This window comes from Acinonyx jubatus, chromosome C1 (genome assembly GCF_027475565.1).
Source record: "Acinonyx jubatus isolate Ajub_Pintada_27869175 chromosome C1, VMU_Ajub_asm_v1.0, whole genome shotgun sequence".
NCBI lineage: Eukaryota > Metazoa > Chordata > Mammalia > Carnivora > Felidae > Acinonyx > Acinonyx jubatus.
In genome coordinates this window covers 94,646,032-94,662,521 of record NC_069381.1, presented here as the reverse complement: position 1 = coordinate 94,662,521, position 16,490 = coordinate 94,646,032, and the positions used below count along the sequence as shown (strand labels likewise).

Genomic DNA, 16,490 nt, shown 5'->3' with positions numbered 1-16,490 from the left:
CATTACTTTTCTCAGCCACACAGGTTTCGTTTTAGGGGAAAGGCTGGTGATCCCTGCCCTTGAGCCACACATATTTGGGCACTTAATTGCATTCCAGTCTGTATTGCTCTTTAATTGTTACTCGTATATAAGCAAGGGTTGCCCCACTCATCAAAATATCAGCCTGAGAGCAAGAGACTGGTCTCTTACGCAATAAATGGTTAATAGCTACAGCATCAGTACCAGGAAGAGAATAGACTAGCGTGCTTCAGAAGACAATTAAGACAAACTAAAGGGGGTGGGGCTCCCACAACAAACATAAAACAAGCCTCTGCATCTATTTATGCTCCCTAATAACAAAAACACACCAACTAGAATGGGGCAAAGAACATAAAAAGTTATGTAAAAAAAATTCTTTAAAAAAATATACCAGTTACAAAAATATTAAAGTTAGTGTTGTTCTGCAAAGTAATTCCCTGTAGGAGGCCACGCATTCAACATAACCTAGTGTGAGGAAAGTCCAGAACCCAGGTCATGCTCCAGCTGGGCTACTCTTGTACCTGCCCCCAGGCCAATAACCAACTATCGCCAGGAATAACAGATTTTAGCAACAGGAAATGCAAAGTTGGTGGGAACCAAAGCTAAGAGGAAGAGGAAAAACTGGGCAGGGGAAATTGCTTAAGAATTTATGTCTTAGAAATTGTGCAAAGTAGAGGGAAACACTAGTAAAATCGCTGATTTCTCCACCTTCTTTCTCCACAATTACCTGGTGAGGTCTGACAGTAGCCAAGAGTGAACCTCTTAAAATCACCATGTTAACTTACCATTTCAAAAACCTCCCATCCACCACACCCACACTGATGTTTGGTTCCATGCTGATGAGTAAATCTAAGTCCCCATTATTCCTGGATTTCTAACACCACCGCCCCTCCCCACACACCATCCCCCCAAACCTTAGGCCAATCTCCTAGATGTTATCAAAAAATGCAAACAGCTGTAGTATAGTACCAACCTGAGTAAAAATATGTTATGTGGCCTTGGTTACAATGGAACCTCTCTAAACCAGTTTCATCTAGAAAAATACATTTCACATGGAGTTGTAATTGTTACCACATATGGCTGTCTCGATGTCTAGAATGGTCCTCCTTCCCGGTCTCACTTCCTTGAAACTTTCTCTAAAACCATCTGCACTTGTAAAGAATCTGACTTTAAAGTGGCTGATTTTAGTACGGGTCCAAATATCACTGAAGGCAATCTGAAAGTTAACTTTGGCCAATGATGTTACTAGAATAAACCTATAGCCTCCCAAGGTAACTTTGGAGAAGCATATTAAAAGTTCTGTATTTTTTTCATTACTTCTCATTACTGCATAGTTACTTGGGCTTCACAATTAAGCATCTGAATGCTAAGTTCATGTAGACCATAGTCCTGAATACAACTAGAAATAGCCCTTAAACTGAATGCTGAAATTGGTCAGAGGCTGTGGCAGGTACAGCTGATCCTCATTATTTGCAGATTGTGTATTTGCAAATTCACCTACTCCCTTAAATTTACTTCTAACCCCCAAATCAATACTTGCGGTACCTTTGTAGTCATTCATGGAACTGTGCAGAGCAGCAAAAAAAACCTGAGTTGCCCAATGTGTATGTTCCCAGCTGCAACGAGCAAGGTCATGTTCTGCCTTCTTGTTTCAGCTCATATTATAAACAAGCATCCTTTTCGTGTTTCATATTATGGTCACATTTTTTGTTGTTGGTGGTGACTTCACTGCTTAAAATGGCCCCCACACCTGTGTAGTGCTGAAGTTCTATCTGGTGTTCCTAAGCACAATGCTGTGATGTGCTTTATAGAGAATATTCCTATTAGATAAGCAGGAGTTATAGTGCTATTGGCTGGGAGTTCAAGGTTAATGAATAAACAATATGTTAAATGAGGTGATTTAAATAGAAACACACATATAAAATAAGATCATGTATTGACCTGTTGACAAAAATGTGGCCATTAGTTCCCAAGCACCTAACCCTGTATTCCCTGAGCAGTATTTCCTATTTGCCAACTCAGTGTTTGCTGGCAATGAACTACTGTGAATAATGAGAATCAACAGTATATTCATATGTGTAACAGTGCTTTTCAATGTATTGGATTTGACAAGGTATGATATTGGTTACTGCTCTCGGTGGGCTAAGATCTACCGTGTCTTTTTATACATTCTCTGTTCAAGGGAAAATTTTTGTTAGCTCAACTTATAGGACCATCCAGTTTTGTTCTGTATTTACCAACCCTCTTTTCTTTCTTTGATTTCCCAAGCAGTAGGTAGCTTCATTCTATATGAGATTATACATTTATAAATTGACATTCAGTAATGTATCAGTCTTTTGTGAGTCTGGAGAAAAAATTGCCAAGGTTTGCCAAGTATCTCATGGACACAGATGAGTCCAGCATCAAAGTTCTACATTACAGAAGAGAACAGGCACTGGAACAAGGCAGCTAACAGCAGCACAACTACCCAGGCTCAAATGAAACCAATAGTTTTCAGCAGTGTAATTTCAAATCCAAATATAGGAGTGAGGCCTCCCAGAAAACTCCTTTCCATCTGGCTGAGAAACCTTTACCCTAGGATACCATGGGCAGATTTCAGCAGCACGTGACAAAATAAGACACAATTCAAGCAAATATCCTGAAGGAGGTTAAGGAAGTAAGGTCTCTGCAGGACTTGGCAAGGAGGGCTGACTTCCTCCCGATTATACAACTAAGCAAGGGCATTAGATAGCCAAAAGATTAGTTAAGTTTTTACAAAAGTCTATATGGGCTAGGGAAGTGGATGGGATAGGCTAGGGGCAGGCTGACAGTTAATAAGTTAAAGGCAAAGGCAAGAATGTTTGAATCTGTTTGTGCTACAAGTACAGAGTATAGTACAACAAATATTCCCTCAAAAGGTGGGACTTTAACTGGCCTTAGATGGAGTGTGAACCACTGAAACTCCTCTGGTTCTTAGGAACCAGGATAAAAGCCTTCCCCTCATGTCTGTAGCTAAGTCCAATTTGCAAGGAAGTAAAGCTGCATTTAGAGTTAAGTCAATGTGAAATACCACCCAAGTTCAAGGTACAGGGATTCTTTCATTTCTACTTCTTGTCTAGTGACTAGAACCATACTTGGGCCTTGCTTTCTCAATGTCAGACAGAGAAGATAACTAGAAATGGAAAACCAAAGCAAAATCTTTGAACCACCCGCAGCCTCTGAGTGAGGAGCAATGTTATCCACAGGGACATTGCTCAAACTAAAAAAAAAAAAAGAAAAAAAAAAAAAAAAGGCGCTGTTCTTTCCAAGTTTTTGGATAATCACTGAATCTGTAATAGTTCAGAAACCCTGAACATCCTCATCAATTAAGACCAAGCACAGTTCTCTTACTTGAGAACAAAAACTGAAGACATGGATCGAAAAGGAAAGACTCAGACAATTTAAGAACAAAACAGGTATATTTCTATTGGACTACCTGATACAGAGGATAGTGTGGTATGAATGGATAGTATGAATGACACATAATACAAATATATTTTATTTGAAATAAACAAAAATGCTTACACAGTTCAACTGGTCACTTGGAAACAAACTTGCTTGACTGTATTACTGAGCAAAAACAAAGCTGAAGCACAAACACCCTTCTTTTTTGACATGTATTTGGATAGGTAGGAAGACACTACTTGGTTTTTTAAAAACTGACCTTCCCTTAAGGCCTGGTCATAGAAGTGTAAACAATGTAAATGAATCCACCATTACCAGCTGTCATATCATATCTATGTCACCTGTGTATTCTGAGATCATACATATACCTGCCAATATACCTGGGAAGGGTTGCTGAATCACAGTTACATTTAAGTTCTTGGCAGGCAGGACTGAGGAAAAGTAATTTGGAACAAGTTTTACATCCTATTTAGAACAAATCACTAGTATTCCCTTAAATAACAGGTTACAATAGAAAGATACTGCCTGGAACATATCCTTTTCACTTTGGTTCATTTTTTGTTTGTGTTTGTGATTTACATAGTTGTTTGAATCATCTGCTTATAGTATAATCCTGCCACAAAGTATTAAAGCACAAGATACTATTATTCCTTCAACATCTGCATTTTTCAAGTTTTATACTCTACTACATCCCTAGTACGTCAGCAGTTCTTGAATAATAAAAAATAATAATAAATGGGTAAAACTCTTCTAAAAATGCAGATGTCTATAACTATAACGGTACTAGATGGGAAGGAGACAATGAGGGAAGAGGAAAAAAGCAAACACGTTCATGTGCAGGGAATGTGGTTCAAGTCTTTGGATTTAAAAACAACTTCCCCAGAGAAGCTGGCTATAATGGAATTTCCAGAAAACTTCCTTTGCCCCCACAAAAGGACCTGAAAAGCCCAATCCAAACTTTTGAACACTACAGTTATGAGATGTTATAAATGATAATCAAAGCAGTCAGAGGGAGAAGGATGAATGTGTCTTCCATTCAGCTAGTTTGTAGCATAGCCTCTTTACCTGTTGGTGGATCAGTAAAAACCACTAAAGTACCAGAAGTGCTTTGAAGGATAGGGGTAGAAAAGTACTGGGCATATTACCTGTCTGTATCAATAACAGGGCTTCATGGCTAGGAAAATTTTCTAAACAGTAAAATGACTCCAGGATAGATCTCTCTCCATCATTAAATGTGGCAGAATTAAAAAAAAAAAAAAAAAATTTACAAGTAGAGATAGTGAAAACAGAAAATTACAAGGCAGAGAACACAAAAGAATCAAGATGATGCTATAGGTTCAACAGTATTCCATGAGGCTAGAAAACCTGTTAACTTTGAAAGCCCTAGCAAAATATCACTCTTGTTTATAAATCACTTATTTATCATATGACCGCATGTTGAATCCTTTCTTTCCACATACTGAAGAATCCTACATTCAGCCTTTAAGCATTTTGCATTTCTTTGCCAATCTTGTAGCTGAGTATCTTGTTCCAGTCGATTTTGGTGCGGGTAACCGGAAGCTGCCGGCGCAAGGCCTTGAATGTGGTGTCTGACATTGTTTGATAGTTTTCACTAATTGCTGTCTGCAACAGATAATTGAAGATAAGTTGCTTGAACAGAAATGGATAGTTGTGATTAGGAAAGTAACTCTGTAGTCAAAGGGCATGTTTGAGTCTTCTAAGAAGGACAACAAGATATAATATTCCTAGTAAGCTCCTCTCCCATCTCTGAAGTAAGTTAAGAAGCCCACTTATATTATTTCTAAAACTAGAGCTATAATCCCTTCCAGTGTCAAAACCTTGACAGTAAGCACAATGCCAAGTTGTAAGGTCTGCCGCTTCCACACTTAGTTACACTGAACAACACATATATTTATGTTGAAAGGACAAAGAAAAGTTCTAACAAAATGTGTTAACAGCAAAATAATAATGTTCTAGAGATCTAGAGAAATTAGTTCCAAATCTTCTTACCTGATACTCATTTTCTGCATGCTCTATGATTTTAATAAACTCCTTGGCAGTTTGGACTTCATTCTAACAGAGGAAAAGGGGAAATAGGAATTTTTAAAAAAGTATAAACAATAAATAAAAACATACTGAAAAGATCATCTTGACTAACATTTGTATAACAACTTACAGTTTATCAAGTGTTCCCATGCACATCACCTTCTTTGATTCTCCCAACAGCCCTGTGAGGTTGATCTGTTATCATTACCTCCATTTTCCAGATGAGAAAACAGAATCCTCATAAGTGACTAGACCAAAATTACACACTTCTTGAAAGATGGGATCTGAATCCAAGTCTTCTGCCAAAAGACCCCATGCTCTTTTCAATCTACCGCAGTATGCCCCAAAGACATCATCACGACATCTTGAAATGTTTATGCCTTGAAAATATCTCTGGTTTAAGATGATATACACAATGCCCTCACCAATATCAGCCATATATGTTAAACTCATATACTCCTCTATCTGCCACTTGTGATGTTAAATCAACCAATACATTTTGCTTTACATGATTCAGGTACCATATTAACTAAATGTATCCTTTTCATTGTGGTTCATTTCTCATTCTCTCTCTTCCTTTCATCATTAGGTACAACAAAAATATAGGTAAAAGCTAAGATTTACTGCCTAGGGCAGCAGTTCCCAGACTCTTTCAAATGGTAAAAACTATCTTGTTTTCACAGCAATGCTAAGACAAGTCATTTGCTTTCCCACTCACACTCTCAAGTGTGCATTATGCAGGTCCACAGAAGCTACAAGATGTGTGATGGCTTCATCACTCTGACGGCTAATGGAATGTGTGGGCACATATGGGAATCCAGTGGTCTTTTATTAAGTCAGACACTATACAATTTGTAAAACTGTAAGTGAATGCCATTCTTTGCACTAATTTTTTTTTTGGTTTGGAAAATATAGTTCTTTTTTCATGAAAATGCTATTTAGGCCAACAAGTAATGGGTTTGTTACTGTTATTTTAAATTAACAAATATATTTAACATTTCTCAGTTTTAATTTCTAATAAAGTAAATGTAGATACAACATACATAAACAAAGCTAGCTAGTTTGTTTGTTTTTATGATTTTTTTTTATTAGAAGGCCCACACCCAATGTGGGGCTTGAACTCACAACCCCAAGATCAGGCATCACATGCCATACTAAGCCAGCAAGGCACGTCAAACAAAAGCTATCTGAAGGTGCTCAATAATTTCTAGGAATAAAAAGGAGCACTGAGAATGCAAAAAAATTATGTCCCTTCTTTCCAGGTATAGAACACTATATATATATACACACACATATAGTATTATTGTCTGAACAAATTATATATATATATGTGTGTGTGTATATATATAAATATACACAAATATATAATATAATACCTATTTTTTTAATGTTTACAATTTTGAGAGAGAGAGCAAAAGAGGTGGGGGGAAGGGGCAGAGAGATAGGGAGACACAAAATCTGAAGCAGGCTCCAGACTCCTGGAGCTGTCACCACAGAGCCTGACGTGGGGCTCGAACTCACGAACCTGGAGATCATGGCCTGAGCCAAAGTCAGATGCTTAACTGACTGAGCCAACCAGGCAGTCCAGAACAACACGTTTTAGTTGAATATTCCTAAAAATGTTTGGCTTCTCTAGTGATATAAATGTAGCCCTATAAGATTTGTTGGCAAACTTTCCTTCCTCATAGTATTTACTGACTGAAGATATTGCTGTCCTTGAGTAAATCTCACAATTGAGAAACAGAGAAAGTGAAAGATGTTTGAATAAAGCCATTATCACTATTTGGCATTATATCATGTTATGTTACACTGTGTTTTATATTATGTAATTATATACTCTATTACATTTAGTCAAAGACTGTGAACTAATATAGCTGGTTGATTACATGCTTTTATAAGCTGCCAAAATCAAAGCACTGAAAACAAACTGAATTTCTAGTGGCAGAATCAGTACTCAGGATCAAAATAAAATTTTTTTTTATTGTGCTGTTTTAAAAAAAATTTTTTTTTGATGTTTGTTTATTTTTGAGAGAGGGAGACAGAGCATAAGTGGGGGAGAGCAGAGAGAGAGGGAGACACAGAATCTGAAGTAGGCTCCAGGCTCTGAGCTCTCAGCACAGAACCAGATATGGGGCTTGAACTCAGGAACCATGAGATCATGACCTGAGCTGAAGTCAGACACATAACCAACTGAGCCACCAAGGTATCTCAGGATCAAAATCAATTTTTTAAAGAAAAGACACAAGTGAGACATATTAAATACTCCACACTCACCGAAACAGTTACTGAATCCTGTACATCTTTATGACTAACCAACTGAACATTGCCATCTTCATAATAGTGAACCTGTGAGACAATGGTTGAGCAAGTTTATGTGTAGTTCATATAAAAACCCACTGCTAAGGTGCATATCCATGCCTTAAGCCACTCCCAATCTTTTTTTTTTTTTTACGTCATCACCAATCTTTACCAACACCGAAAAAAATATTAGTATGATCAATTGTAACTTACAATGGTGCTTAAAATTCACAGAACACTAAATTTTAAGAATTCTCACTTTTTTTTTTTTAAGCAGGGGAAACTGATTATTAAGTTCAACAAATATTTATTTTGTGCTTATTGCATTCCAGGCATTGTGCTAAGTATTGTAAATACAAAGATCTTAAATAAGATTCCACTCTTAGCAATATTAAAAGATTAAAAGAATTCAAATAAAATCACTGGACATTAGTTTTTCTCTGTGAAAACCAAGGAATTTTAATGGATCCTAATTCCTTACACATCTCTCCATATATATAATCATCAATACTGGTAAGCAGATCTGACCAAGTGCAGGAAAAACTTACTTGACAGTTAAAGACAAATTGAAAAAACAAATATCCTACTAGTAAATTAGCTTACAAAAAAGCAAGACAAAAGCAGTTCTGAGGATATAAGGTAAAGTGGGGTGCTACAATTATGAGACCAATTAGCAAGAAGGAGGGATACATAAGAGCCAGACTAAGCAAAGACATGTTAAGACTCAGGAAGTTTTGGCAACTTACAAGATAGCTCCAGTCACCTTAACAAGGCTACAAACTAGTCATATAAAATAGGATGAGGGTTTCCTTTTGTTAAGTGCATCTGAACAAGGTTTTGAAAATAGGAGTTGTCACCTAAATGGACAAGTAGAGAAGGGCATCTAGCAAGGGGATAACAGAAGTACAAGAGAATGGTTTAGGAAAGAACAAAGAACTCACTGCAAATGAGTTAAGTGTGGAGGGGAATGTGGCAAGAGACAGTGCTATGAAGCCAGCTGGAGACAGACTGTGGAGCAAACTGCCTTATAAACCATGTTAAGAGTCCAGACTTTATCCTATTTAAAGGTGACTGGGACTCAGGGAAAAGGAAATGTTTTAAAAAGATTACCATTTGTGCTATGAAGAAAATAAAGCGGAGGGAGCCGAAACTGGGGCCATAATGCTAGAACAGTAGTCCAGGTACTGCCTGTTTCCTTCATCTAGTCCAGGTTACCAGGAGCTATTTTTGTTTTGCTTTGTTTTTGTTTTTAAAGATTTTATTTACTTTTTTAAGTAATCTCTACACCCAACATGGGACTTGAACACATGTTCAGGAGTCCCCAAGATCAAGAGTCGCATGCACTACCTACTGAGCCAGCCAGGCACCCATAACAGGAGATAATGTGGATAAAAAGGAATGTTTTTAGAGATAAAGCAGAAGTAAAGAAGAAAGGAACTATATACCCTGCACTACTATGACTATTATTTATTGAGTCCTTACTTCATGTTAAACACTATGCAAAATGTTTTAGTTATTACTTACATTATCTTATTCAATCTTTACAAAAACTCTGAAATAGGGACCATTGTTATTCCTATTTTACAGATGAGAAAACTGAAGCTTGAGGCAGTTTTTTTTTTTTTTTTTATACATACCAGAAACTTATTACTCATAGTTCTGGGGATGGAAAGTCTGACACCAAAGTGCCAGCATGATCAGGTGGTTCATTGCAGGCTTCTTTTCTCTGTATCTCTACATGATGGAAGGGGCTAGGGATCTTTCTGGAACTTCTTTTATAAGGCACCATTCCTACTGATGAGGTTTCTACCCTCATGACTTGAGCACCTCCCAAAGATCCCACCTACTAATATCATCATCTGTAGGGGTTATAATTTCAACATAATGAATTGTAGGGAAACACAAACATTCAGAACATAGCAGACTGGAAAGAAAAAAATAGATTATTATTATTTAAAAAACCTTTTTTTTTTAACGTTTATTTTTGAGACAGAGAGAGACAGAACATGAATGGGGGAGGGTCAGAGAGACGGAGACCCAGAATCTGAAACAGGCTCCAGGCTCTGAGCTGTCAGCACAGAGCCCCACGCGGGGCTCGAACTCATGGACTGCGAGATCATGACCTGAGCCGAAGTCGGCTGCTTAACCGACTGAGCCACCCAGGTGCCCCGATTATTATTATTTTTAGAAGAAGATTTTTTTTTTAAAGTCACAAAGGAATTTTATACAATTAAAATATTACATAGACTGATGGGATTTACTGAATAACTAACAGATCCATAAAGGAAAGCAAGTCTGAAAGACGAAATCCAGTAGCACGTAGAGTATCTCTAAAAGTAAAACTTCTGTTTCCTTCTTTCCTAATATATATATTTTTCAATCTGAAAGAATGTCTTTATTTTTTGTAATTAATTAATTTTTTTAACTTGTTTTATGTTTTATTTTTTTAAATTTACATCCAAATTAGTTAGCATATAGTGCAACAATGATTTCAGGAGTAGATTCCTTAATGCCCCTTACCCATTTAGTCCATCCCCACTCCCACAACCCCTCCAGCAACCCTCAGTTTGTTCTCCATATTTATGAGTCTCTTCTGCTTTGTCCCCCTCCCTGTTTTTTTATTATTTTTGTTTCCCTTCCCTTATGTTCATCTGTTTTGTCTATTAAAGTCTTCATATGAGTGAAGTCATATGATTTTTGTCTTTCTCTGACTAATTTCACTTAGCATAATACCCTCCAGTTCCATCCACGCAGTTGCAAATGGCAAGATTTCATTCATTTTGATTGCCGAGTAATACTCCATTGTATATATATATACACCACATCTTTATCCATTCATCCATCGATGGGACATTAGGACTCTTTCCATAATTTGGCTATTGTTGATAGTGCTGCTATAAACATGGGGGTGGCATGTGTCCCTTCGAAACAGCACACCTGTATCCCTTGGATAAATGCCTAGTAGTGCAATTGCTGCATCGTAGGGTAGTTTTATTTTTAGTTTTTTGAGGAACCTCCATACTGTTTTTCAGAGTGGCTGCACCAGCTTGCATTCCCATTGAGGCAGTTTAATAACTTATCCATGTTCACATATCTAGTAAAAAAAGGAGCTAGAATATGAATTAGGTCGAATTCCAGAACTAAAACCATATCTAACATGCCTAATACCTCCCACTGTTAAGTTTTGTCAAAAAATTAGAAATTCCCTCATCCAGGGAGAAATAAAGTGTCTCATTAGGGACTTAACTCTTCTAAAATATCATTAGAGGGGGATTAAAACAGCCAAGCCTTCATCGAGGCAGAAACCATGATCCTATTAGCAACAAAAGGCCTTCCCTGGGCAACATGAATCGACTACAGAAACTTGTTTAAGGGAACAAAAATAGCTGGCTCTGTCCAGATGGGCAAGAGAAACCACAGACTTTCCATACCCTCTCCAAACCCTTAAATTTCATCTTTTGGCTTTCTAAAGGAGGTCGAAGAGAAAAAGACAATTTAAGAATACACTGGAGAAGCAGGGAGTTGATAAATGCCTATAATACCTACACACAAGAATCACAACAGCAAAGATCTGAGGAAAAAAAGACCTGGCTAATAATGACATATAAAGGTTAAAGTTCCAATAGACAAGTGAGATAGGGAAACTGAAGGGATTCCATTCTTGAAAGGCTCCATTTCTGCTGTTTCTTTAAGTTCCACTCACTCATGTTCTGTATTTTGCATCTGAGTAAACCAAAGAAGCTTTGTTCCCACTCCAAGGGGGAAACAAGACAGTTAATCATTCTCTAAGTTTCATCCTAGGCCCCAAACAGCTGCTAACATCTAAGAAGAATCAGATCCCCAGCATGTTCCAGAACATTACCTTTGAACAAACTCTGGTCAACACTGGCATCAATACACTCTTACCTTCGGTGATTTATGGACTAACACCTATTGTTCACCTGGCACTCACCTTTGATTGGACCCTACCCTGGATTCCTGATGGAACATGTACCCTGGAACATGATCCCTTTCCAATATAAATCCCTAACCCCAAGTGATAGGGAGACTCACTTTTCCTTTTGAGTCTCCCAGACATTCCATCTGCTACACTGTATCACTTATGTCATTCAATAAACTCTGCTCTCACTTTCTCCTGGCTAGAGTTTGATTTCTGTCCTATGTGAAGCCAAGAACTCTCTTGGTCCTGTGGGACCCCCTCAGGGTCTTTAGTTCTGGCCTGCCCACAATACCTGGACAAGGATGTTCAAAACACAAGTGGGTCACACCCAAACACTATTTTGTTTGATCATTTTAAACTAAGAAACTGAAAAGTCCAGAGGCTGAAAAGAACACTAGGAAGAGCAGTGAATACGAACAAGATGGGGGATATTCAAAAAACAGAGCTCTATGGGGAGGCACCTGGGTGGCTCAGTCAGTTAAGCATCCAACTTTGGCTCAGGTCATGATCTCATGGTTTGTGAGTTTGAGCCTCGCATCAGGCTCTGTGCTGACAGCTCAGAGCCTGGAGCTTGCTTCAGATTCTGTGTCTTCCTCTCTCTCTGCCCCTCCCCTGCTTATGCTCTCTCTCTCAGAAATAAACATTAAAAAAATTTTTTTTAAACAAAACAAAGCTCTGTCCAGAAAAGAAACAAGGACTTATATATTTGAGACAGGCATCTCAGAACCCATTTGAAGGAAGGAATTATGCAGGGCACATCTTTTTTTGTCCAAGAATAAAGACTATGCAATTGGTTTGAATTTCTATCATAGTTTTTTTGAAAAAATTTTTAAATGTTTATTTATTTTGAAAGAGAGAGCACGCGAGCAGAGGAGGGGCAGAAAGAGAGAGGGAAGGAGAGAATCTCAAGCAGGCTCCATGATGCCTACATAGAACCCAACTTGGGGCTCAAAATCACAAACCATCAGACAGTGACCTGAGCGGAAATCAAGAGTCGGAGGCTTAACCACTGAGCCACCAGGGCGCCCCCTATCATGTTTCTTAAGAACTAGGACATGAATAGGAATACCACCAAGTCTTGCTGTTTATAAACTCAATTGAAAATTCTAAAAATATTGATTTCATTATCTAATACATAAATGATAAACTTAAGCTCTGTTTATCTTTTTTAATTTAAAAAATTTTTTAAGATTTTATTTTTAAATAAATCTCTATACCTAATGCAGGGCTTCAATTACAACCCCAGGATCAAGAGTTGCGTGCTCCACTTGACTGGGCCAGCCAGGTGCCCCAAACTCTGTTTTAAAACAAAAACTCTTTTTGTGGTGGGGGAGGGGGCAGGCAAGGGAACAAACCATTTTACTGGGGTGCTTGGGGGAGGAGTCAAAGGGCTGAGAGGACAATGAGATCGGATATCCTTGCCTTGGCTAGGATCTCCCCAGCTTACAAGTTGCCAAAAGCAACAAAAACCTTTCTAGGTCTCAGCTGCTAATAAAAATTTCAACATGACTATCATCAACATAAATCCTCAGAAACTGTTGACTTCCCAGAACTACCCTTTTGCCTACAGAATAACCAAAGGTCTACATATCTTAGTGACTCTTCCAAGTAATTCTCACTCTGATTTTTAAAAGATCTGTAGAAGAAGCAAGCCCTTCACCAAGGTGTGATCAGACAATCTGGTTAAAAGGTATACATGAGGTCCGGGTAGTGGCCCTTGTTTTAAGCCTTATCAGAAACTATTACCCTTTATGATATGTACTCTTAATTTAGGTTTGCATTGGCAAAGCTGAAACACAAGTAATTATCTCCTTCTGGAAGAAAAATCAAGTTACCTACATAAATTTATAGTAAGCTGCCAAGTTAATGCTGATGCCATAGTTACAGGAGATCTAAAGCATTAGGCTACTCATATATATGATTAAACAGAAATAGAGCAATATATGTTGTCTTAGCTTGGGTTCCCCCAGAAGCAGACCCCATGATTAAGATTTAAGAGGAGGTAGTTTACTTGGGAGGTAATCTCAAGAAAGGCTAGTAAGGGCTGAGGTAGTAAGACACAGAAGGGAGGAAAGTGTTATGGGTGCATTAATGAACCCAGAGATGACCATTAATGACCCACAGACAGCTGTGGGTCCTGGACTCTGGAAGACTAAGGAGAACATACTTCAGAGTTGTCCCACCTGATGGGTGAGGAAACTGGCATATTTATCTACCAACTCTTGTATGGCACTAAGGGCTGCTCCAGAGTTGTGAACTTAACATTTTCAGCTTGCCTCATCTGAGTTGGCATGCTCCTGTGGCTAGGAAGAGCTCCCAGGAAACAAGTTACTGTTACTTGTAGCAGGAAGCTATCCTGAAAAGAGCGGGTACAGATGACATGTATCATATATGTTTTGATTAAATTATATCATTAAGAAAGGCAGCTCTTGCTAATTGTTTTGAAAGTAAGACTTAACACAATATAATAGAAGTATGATTAGGTACTGATCTCAGGTATCAGTAACTGTTTAATCCTACCTGAGAGTTGGCTGGGCTTAAGAATTCAATCACCCTGAATTTGAATTTCAAACCTCTGCTAGGATATCAGAAGACTCCGATCGAGACAGGCATCCAAAAGCTCCTTATTCACCTGCCTATCTGTTCTGACACCAGCACTAGAAATCTACTCTGCTTGGTTACTTATATTCCATACACGATGACACCTGGTCATTCGCTCTAGTTCCTCTGTTTTATTTACTTGATAATACAACCTACTGTCATTACTGTAAAAAAAAAAAACAATCCCATTCATATAGCTGTCTTCAAAGTTAAGAATTATGTTTTATATGTACATGCACAAACACACTTACATGGGCTAACATATACGAGAGACCCTAAGTAAGTCACAGCAGCTGCTATTTAGTCACTTCTTAATAATCATTTATTTTCTTCTTTCTTAGAACTACTATTTGATAATTCCTGGAAAAATCTTGTTATCTTTGAAAGAGAAAAATAATAAGCAAGCAGTACATGCCATATGACTATCCTTTATCAACCCAGAATAGCTCTGCTTAACCATTTCCCCATGAAGGAGGCTTCTATTTCTATTTACTACCATCAGGTTGCATCTACATATAGTTGTTCCTTATTTCGAATACCAGAACAAATACCAACTTGCATGTTTGTTTTGAAGATGTGACATTTTAACATGGCCTATTAACACATGGGGATCTCACCTGAATCTTAAGTACTCCAACCACCTGGGCTGTAGGTGGTGTGATGGTGAACTTCCACTCTGATCTCCAACGACCATTCCTATTAAAACACACACAAGGCTGAAGAGTTAGCAATAAGCACAACAAAGAGGTGATTTGCTACTGAGGGAGAGAATTTGGGAAAGAGAAAAAAACCAAAACCAAAACCAAAAAGAAACAAATCATTTCTAGTTTGACAAATCCAAGGCTCTGTCTACTCAAATACAAGTTTGTATCCAGGTGTCTAAACGTAAGTTTTTTAAAGTTATTCTGACTTTCATTTTTCAATCATGGAACAGAAAACCATGCTTATACTATTCATGGTAGGCTCTTCCACAAACAGCTAGATGGGCTGCTGAGTTTTGCAATTAACTCAAGTATTATTAACTAAACCCAAGTAAAACTCAGATTTTCCACTGGGCACTTTCTTAACCAATCACTTATTCTCACTCAATAGAAGAGCATTTTTTAAAAAGACAAGATTATAAAATCTTGGCATTGAAAGGAATCTAAATGTTCACGTCTAAACCCCTCATTTTGCAGATGGGGAACTGAAGCCTCTCAGTCAAATAACTTATTCTAAACTAGTTAGATTAAAAACCAAGTTTCAACTACTGGTTTGTTTTCTTCCCAACAGAAGTTAAGACACAAATAGAAGAGAACATCTACTTTCTTACCAGAAGTTTTTAGGCTGAAACTGGTGGCTTTCAATACACGCAATAATGGTCTGTTGCCCATCTATAGTTTTAGCATAAACCTATTGTTAAACAAAAAAAAAAGTTAGCCTCTGAAAACACATTTAACCTAAATGCCAAACACTGTACAAAAACAGCATGCTAAATCCTCGGAGGAGACAAAGAATCAGGTAACTCACAAGACTTCATGGGATACAAACACAGAACAGAACATGTTTAGTTCCACAGGAGACACTGGCACAATGACTGCAGAAGGCAGTACTGCTCCTGATTTGGGGTACAAGGGAGGTGACAGTTGGACTGGGCCTTACAAGACAGGTGAGATTCTCATAGGCAGAGACTGAGAGGAAAGATGAGTAAACTCTTCAGACAGGAAACTGGGGGCTTGTTCAGTGAATGGCAATTAGTGCTTTCAGGTTAGACAGTACGTGTGAAGTGGACTAACTGAAGTGGGTGACAATACAGGATAGAAGATATAAATCCCACAGTAATAGATAGAAGGTAAGAAGTATGGACATTATTCTACAGGACAGACACCAAAACAACATACCAGGCACTATTGTTTTGGGAGAATAATTAATACTGGTATACAGGCTAAAGTAGAGGAAAAGCTAAAGTTGGTTAGGAGGCCAGAGCATTAATCTAGGCAAAAAGTCAGGGTAGTATCAGTGGGTATCAGGGTGCAAAAGCATAATCAAGTCTAACAATACACTGCAAGTGAAGGACAGAAAAGGGGAAAGAGCCAAAGTGCTTGCATACTGGGATGACCAGATAGACAGTAGTATCATTAACAAATTGGGAAATTCAGATAGAGATGTGCAGCTAGTAGTCAGA

General features: G+C 38.0%; 1 protein-coding gene across 2 annotated transcripts in view; it reads right to left on the bottom strand.

Annotated features, from left to right (window-relative positions):
* Nucleotides 1-3,436: 3,436 nt before the first annotated feature.
* Nucleotides 3,437-16,490, bottom strand: part of CAPZA1 (capping actin protein of muscle Z-line subunit alpha 1) — a 49,444-nt gene continuing 36,390 nt past the window's right edge. For both annotated transcript variants that reach the window (XM_015066139.3, XM_027058342.2), the window contains exons 6-10: nucleotides 15,639-15,718; nucleotides 14,944-15,022; nucleotides 7,762-7,833; nucleotides 5,452-5,514; nucleotides 3,437-5,064 (exon numbers count right to left, since the gene is read on the bottom strand). In XM_015066139.3, coding sequence (XP_014921625.2) covers nucleotides 4,924-5,064; nucleotides 5,452-5,514; nucleotides 7,762-7,833; nucleotides 14,944-15,022; nucleotides 15,639-15,718 — 435 coding nt within the window. In that variant the 3' untranslated portion in view covers nucleotides 3,437-4,923. The remainder of the gene's footprint in view (nucleotides 5,065-5,451; nucleotides 5,515-7,761; nucleotides 7,834-14,943; nucleotides 15,023-15,638; nucleotides 15,719-16,490) is intronic.